Raw genomic sequence first — 9,781 nt, 5'->3', positions numbered from 1 at the left:
CTAACCACCTCTCTTGGTTTTAGCTCTCTGTTTAAGAGCTTGCTTTGCATTTAACTGTTAAGCACTAGAGTTGCAATTATTGTTTTATTTGATTTACATACTACCCTTTATCCAAAGATCTCAACCATTGTGCAAAAGTCAGCTGCTGAAAATACATAATGTACCTTTTCTGGGATGTTTTTCGAGGCAGGCTCCTCACCTACTCATCAAATCATAGCTAATGCTCTAGTAATCCTTATCAATGCATTAATAGTACATTAATAGTGCAGTAGAAGAAAACAAGGCAGAGTCTTTAAAACTTTCTCCTAATTAGCTCTCTGCTGTTCTGCTGGGGCCTAAACACAATGATGTAGCATTTAGGGGCAAAGATGCAACCCAGTAACCCAGCACTGGAGGCTAAGATGGAGAAAATCTCCACAGCCACCATGTATTTCCCTCTTGTGCTCAGGTAGGTTGGAACAAAGGATAACCACACGCTGCAAAAGACCAACATGCTGAAGGTAATGAACTTGGCTTCATTAAAACTATCAGGTAACTTGCGGGCTAGAAATGCCACAGTGAAACTGGAAATGGCCAAGAAGCCCATGAAACCCAAGACACAGTAAAACATGGCGACTGACCCTTCGTTACATTGCACAATGATTTCTCCAGTTACTGTGTGCATGTCTAAATCAGGAAATGGCGGAGAGGTTGCTAACCACAAGGTACAAATACTTGCTTGAATGAGGGAACAGGAAAAAACAACAGAATGTCCCTGTCTTTTCCCCATCCACTTCCTCATGCTGGATCCTGGCTTTGTAGCCATGAAAGCTATCACTACAGTGATGGTTTTGGCCAATACACAAGAAACAGCCATTGAGAAGATGATGCCAAACACTGTTTGTCGGAGAAGACACGTCACTTTTCCAGGTTTGCCAAGGAAAAACAATGAAGAAAGGAAGCAGAGCAGGAGGGAGATGAGGAGGATATAGGTGAGGCCTCGGTTGTTGGCTTTGACAATGGGTGTATCCCTGTGCTTAATGAAAATTGTTAACACCAAGACTGCATGAATGGAAAGAAAAACAGCAGCAAAGGCTAAAGTGATTCCTAAAGGTTCTTTATAAGAAAGAAAGGTTATAACTTTAGGCACACATTCATCTTTGTCCTTACTTGGAAATTGCTCTTCTGGGCACATGAAACAGTCAGCCATATCTAAAAAAGAGTAAATTTATCATTTCAGCATTAATTACCTGTTACCTATGGATTGTTCTCCACTCTACCTCTCATCATAGCTGTCAACATTTCCCTTTTTTAAGGGAAATTCACTTATTCCAAATAGGATTCCTCACAAGAAAAGGGAAAAGTTGGCAGCTATGCCTCTCATACATCAGTAAAGAATGTAGAGATCTCTCTCTACCATTGGTGGATCTTTCCATAGGATTCCCCCCGATAGACTGGAAGAAGATTGGAGCAAGATTATCACCCAGCTTTCAGAGCTCTCCTATTTTTTAAATATAGTTCTTGCCTCAAAAAGTGAATTGACATATATGAAACACTCAAGATTTAGGGATAAAAATTAAGGTACGTCTAAAGGTGAGCTTATATAATTTGCACTTTTCAAAACAATGTACAAGGTGAAATACAGCTTACTCCTTTTCCTTTTTGTCAGGGACTAAAACCAATTCAGTCACCTTTGGATGAGTACAGAAATAACTGGTCGCCTGTTTAGGGACTGAGTAGGAATATTTGGGGTTTTTCGCTGAGGAATCGCCTATTTTAGACTACTCCAAGCACCTCTTGTTTGCTAGGCTTTTGTTTCTTTGGCTTCGTTTTTTGTCACAGCTAGATGGCTGTGGGAGTGGGTGCAAGGCAGACTATGCCAAAATAATGAGCAGCCCGAAGTACCAGCTTGGTAAAGGGATTCTTCCATATTCACAATTCATCACTGACTGGCATCAAGGTGTTTACAGGCGTGCTCCTTAGGCTTCACCCTTAGAATCACGGGGCAGCAGAGCAGGGGTGCAGTAATAGACTGAGCACACCTCCGAATGAGCTTGCAATGTAAAGCATGGATAGAGTCATATTCTGCTGTGAAGCTTGGAACCAGAATGGTGTCACCCTTAGAAGATATTTGGATATACATTCCCTTCTCTCTTCTGCAAATGCTATGCTCACATTGATTTAGCTAATCACATGATAGTATGCACATTGGAGTAAGTTTTCACTTGTAAATAGCCATCTGGCACAACTCTTTTAAATTACTCTGTGTGGATCAAAACATTGGGGTACTACATGACCTACCCTTCTTGTTGGAAATCTTCCCTTCTGGACAAGGAGTACAATCATAGCAGCAGAATTTCTTCCCTTCTTTCCTTTTCTTCTCATTGCCAGGGTGGCAGTAGTCGTTACACAAAGAAATAGGGATCACCTATCCAGACATTAAAGGAGTTACAAAAGGGAAAGGGAGATAGATAGATAGATAGATAGATAGATAGATAGATAGATAGAAAGATAGAAAGATAGACAGACAGATACTTCTGATGTTGATCTTGGCATATGCACAAGACCTTTTAAGGACCTAAAAGCATCCTTCTTGGGCAAGCAGGGGAACAGCTCTGGTAATACCCATAGTTTAGCCAGCAGATAACTCATAAAGACTGAGTCAAACGAGTATTTGAAGAGAGTGAGTCACCATTAGTTAAGATTCCACATCTACAAACACAAAGAGAATCTTCAGAGAAGATGGCAAAGATGATGGGTCAGTGAAAAATCTGGACTGGTAATCAGTAATGGGGATCTATCTCTTGTCAAGAAAGGGACTACGGGAATCATCATGCTGAATGGCCAGAGAATACTTTTCAGGTTGCTCACTTAAAATGAAGCAGCTAGACTGAGCTCAGGCTGAATAGGCAGTCAAAATATAGGAGTGCAATCCAGTTTATCTTGGCTCATAATTAAGTTCCTTTGATTTCAGTACAGCTTAATCCCAATTAAATGGTTAAAAGATGCAACCAAAGCACCAACTCCTCACTGTAGCTACATTATTATGGTTGACTTTATTGCGTTCATAGAATATTTTTTTAAAATGTTTACACACTCAGAAATAAGTGTGTCTGTATGTATGTCAAGAACCAGAAAGTATCTTAACACTTCTGATAGTTGCTGCATTATATTTGAATCTATATATACTACTACCAATCACAGCTATACTAAAATTCTAGCTTTCGTTTCCCACTCTCCAACCTCTTGATACTAATCACTAAGGGAAACCAAACGAAAAATAAACAAAGAAGAATTCAAAATGAACCAAGGAATCCCTTATTCAGATAATGGATGTATTATCTCTATAGTTATCTCTGTGACCAGTCATTGTTGTTATGTCAGTCTTTGTCTAAAAACATTAAAGGTGGTATGAGCATTATCTTCCTCGTGGTTATACTGGCCAGAATACTGCCTGGACTAGTCAGCAAGGCAACCCTAGGCTATAATGCCATTGACTGCAGCTCCTTCAGCCTATGTCTTCATCCAGCCACGCCAGAATCCATACCTGGTTGAAACCGCTGTGCCAGACAATTATATCTTCATGAATTATGAATTCTTCACCTTTGGGAACATCTATGTCAATCCTACCAATTTTCACTCTCTGAAAAGAGTTATTTGGAAATATGATCGTGTTCATTATGTCAAAGCCGCCTCGCATTTCCCATTTATCATTGAAGGAAATGGTTTCCCCAGCTGAGTTGTTAAAGGAACTCCCATGAAGAAAGCGATGGAGCTAAGGTATAATAAAGAGGGATATCAATAAATCAGAAAATTCATCTTTTCTGACTACTACCATTTATGTCAGGTAGTGATTTCCACTGCTGTTGGATGACAGTTACCAAGCACTCAACATGGCTAATGGGGATTATGGGAATTCTTCCTGCATTGGATATTCTGACTTCAGTTGGAGGACCCAGGAGAGACTCTCTGGGAAGCAGGAAATGGAAAGGCAACCAACAGGAAGACCTTCCACCACCCTAGGCTGAAGAGTCTGCTGACTTCTCTCTTTTATGGCTGGGTCTGTGTGTGGATTTTTAGCACCACTGGGCTTGAGAGCTTGAGAGTAGCCCGGAAAGCTGAAGTGGGGTCACTGTGCAGGAGCAGAAGGAGGCCCCATGAGAGCACAGTGCACTTCAACACCTTGCAGTCAGACTACTGGTTGGAGTGTTGAGTCATCCTGAGCATTTCTGGAGGAATCCTTACAACCTTGATGTCACCATTGCCCTGGGAAAAGCTGGGTGGTCTATGGAGGAGTGCCCATCACCACTGGGAGGAAGGATGAGAAGTCCCCGTCTCAAGAAACAGGCAAACTTTCCAGAGGCGCCTCAACTGGAATGCTTCCCAGCCCTCTGATCCCTTTCAGCAGCCAGATCAGATTTTCAGGATCAAAGCTGTTGGTGGAACAAGGATTGTGATGCTCGAGAGTTTAATCTATCTGCTCTACTTTGAAATCCTGAATGACAAATCCTAAGTAATTTATAGTGCAATAGGAAAATTCAGAAAGAGGGGGGGGGGGACTTCCAGTGGCAGACAATTTTTAAATTTAAAGCATGCAAAGACAGTAGCAGTGAGAACAGTAGCAGGACGGGAAATGATGCAGGAGACAATTCCCTTGAGGAATGTGACACAATAAAGCAGAACTGTCATGGCCTTTCTAATAGAGCTGTTTGACGCTGAAACAGACTCCCACAGAAGGTGGTGGACTCTCCTTCCTGAAGGTTTTTAAAGCAGAGGTTGGATGGCCTCTTTCATGGATGCTTCAGTTGATATTTCTGCATTGCAGGGGGTTCCTCCCAACTCTATCAGCCTATGAAAGAAATATAAACCTATAAAATGCTCTCAACCAATAAGATGGCCAATTCCATTTTCTCAGTGATTCATGCAGGAGAAAGCTGAATATAGTCTCAACTCCGAGGTTTCCACAACCTGAGGAATACTTCCGGGTTTGCCGCATGCGCATCCCGAAGTTTACATAACCAGAGGGTTACGTAAAAGGAGGTTTGACAGTACTTTGTTTATTGAAATGAAAGAATATTTTGTTGTAGGGACATTACCTGCCAGGGCTGAAGATCTTGAAGTTCAGCGCTGAAACTCTTCTGATTAGTTCTCAGCTTGGATCGAGAAGAGCCCATAATATGCAAAGCATGAGCCACAGCGTAAACACCATTATAAACACTATAGCTGTGGCCAGTCATGAGCACTTCAAACTGTGGTGCAGGGAGGCTCTCTAGTCTCTCCTCTCCAGTACATGTTTGGTCAACATCCATTGCCACATTGGGGTTAGGAAGTACACAGTCAAAGGCTTGCTCCCAGAAGTCCTTCAGAAAACTGTCCTTCTGGGCCCCATGAAGCTTTATGGTCCCAATAAATTCCCTAAACCCCGAAATCTCTTTGGAGTGAACTGTAAAGGAAATTGCACCTTGGAACATTTGAAGACCCCAGCTCCTTTGAATGCCAGTTAATATGAAATCTATCTGGGTTGTTGTAATCCACACCTTTCTCATTGAGGGAGTCTCCTTGTTTCCAGAGTCTCGTATAAACATAATAGCCCTAAGCCATGCAATAGTCAAAGATTCTCCATATATAATGAATGTAATCACTGTATAATCTGTGTAATGTGTATAAAAAATTGTGGCTATATCAATAAGTTTCTCCAAGTTATCCCAATGGCTTATGCGTGGGATTCTTTGGGTGAATGCTGAACAGATCCCATACTGAGAAAACAATGGATCCAGTGTCTGCAAGAAATGTTCTCCACTGTTATCATCATCTATAAGAATTCCAACCCATGTCCATTTGAAATACTGGAGTAACAGGATAAGCCCCATATACTGCTGGGTTTCATTTGGGACCAGACAATAAAAGGATGGCCCTTGAGTGATACGATTCCCCTGTGGGGCAAATGAGCCATATGTGAGCTGGAAAAAATAATAATGTGCAGATATTGCAGGGCAAAGTTAGGAATGCCTTTATATTCCTGATTATACAGTGGTGCCCCGCAAGACGAGCGCCTCGCAAGACGGAAAACCCGCTAGACGAAAGGCTTTTCCGTTTTGAAGGCGCTTCGCAAAACGAATTTCCCTATGGGCTTGCTTCGCAAGACGAAAATGTCTTGCGAGTTCCTGCGGGTTTTTTCCCCTTCCCCCCCTTTTCCTAAGCCGCTAAGCCGCTTATCAGCTGATCTGCTGATAAGCCGCTTAACAGCTGATCGCTAAAAGCCGCTAAACCGCTAATAGCGCTAATCCGCTAAGCTGTCAATGGGCTTGCTTCGCAAGACGAAAAAACCGCTATACGAAGAGCCTCACGGAACGGATTAAGGCACCACTGTACAACAATTATATATATAAACAGTTGTTAGGAGCCTAGAGCTAAATTTAGCACATCTGATTGAATGTGCCCGCGGACTGTCTCGCCAGAGTGGTGCATGCTCTAGTTATCTCCCGCTTGGACTACTGCAATGCGCTCTACGTGGGGCTACCTTTGAAGGTGACTCGGAAACTACAACTAATCCAGAATGTGGCAGCCAGACTGGTGACCGGGGGCGGCCGCCGAGACCACATAACACCGGTCTTGAAAGACCTACATTGGCTCCCAGTACATTTCCGAGCAAAATTCAAAGTGCTGGTGTTGACCTTTAAAGCCCTAAATGGCCTCGGCCCAGTATACCTGAAGGAGCGTCTCCACCCCCATCGTTCTGCCCGGACGCTGAGGTCCAGCGCCGAGGGCCTTCTGGCGGTTCCCTCATTGCGAGAAGCAAAGCTACAAGGAACCAGACAGAGGGCCTTCTCGGTAGTGGCGCCTGCCCTGTGGAACGCCCTCCCATCAGATGTCAAAGCGATAAATAACTACCTGACATTCAGAAGACATCTTAAGGCAGTTCAGGGAAGTTTTTAATCTGTGATATTTTAGTGTATTTTTGGTTTCTATGGAAGCCGCTCAGTGTGGCTGGGGAAACCCAGCCAGATGGGCGGGGTACAAATAATAAATTATTATTATTATTATTATTATTATTATTATTATTATTATTATTATATAGAGCATACAATTTCATAATCATAAAATCATAGAATTGTAGAGTTAGAAGAGATCCACAAGGGTCATCTAGTCCAACCCCTGCAATGCAGGAATCACAACTAAAGCATGCATAACATTTGTACCAAATGTTCATTAGCAAAATGTTGGGCAGGAGAAAAGAGAATTGATTGATTGCATCTCCAATGAGATATTTTTTTCTCCAAGCTGCTCAAGGTAGCATTTATGGTTCTCCCTGCATTTAATCCCCACAACAACCCTGTGAGGTAGGCTAATAATAATAATAATAATAATAATAATAATAATAATAATAATAATTTATTATTTATACCCCACCCATCTGGCTGGGTTTCTGGGCGGCTTCCAACAGAATATTAAAATACAATAGTCTATTAAACATTAAAAGCTTCCCTAAACAGGGCTGCCTTCAGATGTCTTCTAAAAGTCTGATGTTTTTCTTTTTGACATCTGGTGGGAGGGCATTCCACAGGGCAGGTGCCACTACCGAGAAGGCCCTGTGCCTGGTTCCCTGTAACTTGGCTTCTCGCAGCGAGGGAACCGCCAGAAGGCCCTCAGCACTGGACCTCAGCGTCTGGACAGAACAATGGGGGTGGAGACGCTCCTTCATGTATACTGGCTGAGAGGCAGTGACTGGCCCCCAAGGTCACCCAATGAGATTTTTATGGCCAAGTACAGATTTGAACTTGGGTTTCCTAGGCCCTGTTAGTCTGACACCCCAAACTCTACACAGCACAGTCTCTCACACCATCCTGGGTACAATTTGGATTGTTTCACTGGGGCAACACTCTGTTTGAAATCTTGATTGTCCCATTACCCTTGCCCTCACCACACTCTGAGCCCCCTCCTGTTCCAAGCTCACCAACACTGCCCTCATCTCTGTTGTTGTTGTTGTTGTTGTTGTTGTTTTATCGGTCGCTTCATTACCAACATAACTCAAATGACTTACATTTTACTGTATAAACAAAAACCAGCACACACAAAAACAAATAAAAAATCTAAAAGACAACCCTATTTTTAAAAGGCAGGCTTAAAACACCACACGCACTCAAGGAGGCCACAGTTAACTAAGAGCCAAAAAATAAATGTTAAGTAATAAGGGAAGAATAAATAAAATATCATGAAACTACAAAATCAAGTTCTGCGTAAGAAAGAAGCACCTACATCACTCTCACACACAATCTCATGTGTACAGGGAGAATTCCTACCTGTGGAAACTTATAGGAACCTATAATATCTGCTATAAGATTAGAGGTATCAGAGCCAAGTCCGCCAATGATAGCCATGAGCTTTTTGTGTCTGTCACACTGGTAGTTGGGAACAAATTTATCCGTTTTGAAGAGCACATCCAAAGTGGTACGATAAGTCATCCTTGCATCGTAGTAGCTATCATAGATATGGAATCCAAGTGTGACATTGGGTAGGAACTTCGGATTCTCATTGATTTCGTTCACAGCAAATGCCAAAGCAAGGATGTGCTGGTAGAATTTTGTCACCATTCTGCATATAGAGGTAGAATTTGTTCATCCCTTTGTATAATGAGTATGTTTACTGCTATCATATCACAATATTGGTAATTTCTAATAGATTCTATGGGGGGGGGATCGGTCAAACCTACACACACACACACGGACGGACACACACACACACACACTTAACATACTGCCATTTACAGAAAAAATATATTTGTGATCTGAGCAGCTACAAAAGATGCAGAGCAAACGAAGCAATTTCTTACTCTGGAACATCAAGCTGGTTCTGAGAAGGATGTTCACTGAATGAAACTTCATGAGAATGGTAAACTAACTGAGAAGCAATTCCACCAATGAAGAGAGCTCCTGGCTGGAACCACTCATGTGGAACAGGGTGGGGATCATTTCTGGGACACTCCAGAGTATCTACTTTGTACCCCATAGGAAGCAACAAAGGTAGAGCTATCAGAAGCCACAACATCTAATAAGCAAAGCATCCCTCTAGATTGAGAATCTCCTCTGTACAGAAACAGAAACAGAAACGACCAGACTTAACAGTCTACATAGGTTGGTGGCTAATTCTGCTAACACATCTCTTAAGAGAAATACATCAGCTATGTCTTTGACTGAGACACCAATGCATGCCTTAAGTGCTAGCAAGGTTAGTTGATGTAAGGTGGAATAAAAGGGGAAGAGTATGAAAGGAAAGTGACGGAGCCCTGCCCGCTTTTCACATACTCTCAGGTGTACATTGCTTGGGGGCGTATTTATATTAATTTTCAGGTTTACTGGTTGATCATTTTCTAGTAACTTCTGGCAAGTCTTTGGAGCTTTGGGCAGTTGGAACAAATTATAGGGGCTTCTATGATCCTAGGAGGCCAGTGATTAGCCCTTTACCATTTAAGTGTTGTTCCTCAACCCCGCCCCCAAAGCAAATCTGTTAATTCCTTTTTCGAGATCTGATAATGACTCTCCACTGTTCCTTGCAGCATTATAATAATAAGTAGCAGGTGGCTAAGAGAGCCCCATGGGAACTGCACTCCAGGAAGGAACAGAAATCAACATGTTCAATGGCGGCATTTTGCAACTACCCTTTTAATATTATATATGAATGGCCTAAGCTTTCTATCATACTATGGCAGAATAAGAAGAATACAGGACATTCCATTTGCTAATCTAAAAAGTGACAGGTGGCCCATGCCCCATTCACCAGAAATTTGCCCCCAGATGGAATAGAT

General features: G+C 42.3%; 1 protein-coding gene across 1 annotated transcript; it reads right to left on the bottom strand.

Annotated features, from left to right (window-relative positions):
• Positions 1 to 285: 285 nt before the first annotated feature.
• Positions 286 to 8,570, bottom strand: LOC310830722 (vomeronasal type-2 receptor 26-like; the record flags this gene model as incomplete). Its single annotated transcript, XM_083710551.1, has 5 exons — positions 286 to 1,191; positions 2,281 to 2,407; positions 3,527 to 3,622; positions 5,076 to 5,372; positions 8,280 to 8,570. The coding sequence occupies 5 exons, from the start codon at positions 8,568 to 8,570 to the stop codon at positions 293 to 295; spliced, it is 1,710 nt and encodes a 569-aa protein (XP_083566677.1). The 3' UTR covers positions 286 to 292.
• Between the last annotated feature and the right edge of the window lie 1,211 nt (positions 8,571 to 9,781).

This window comes from Podarcis gaigeae, assembly GCF_964106915.1.
Source record: "Podarcis gaigeae genome assembly, chromosome: 13".
NCBI classification, from domain to species: domain Eukaryota; kingdom Metazoa; phylum Chordata; class Lepidosauria; order Squamata; family Lacertidae; genus Podarcis; species Podarcis gaigeae.
The sequence above is the reverse complement of the archived record's forward strand: the minus strand, read 5'-3'. Positions and strand labels throughout refer to the sequence as shown.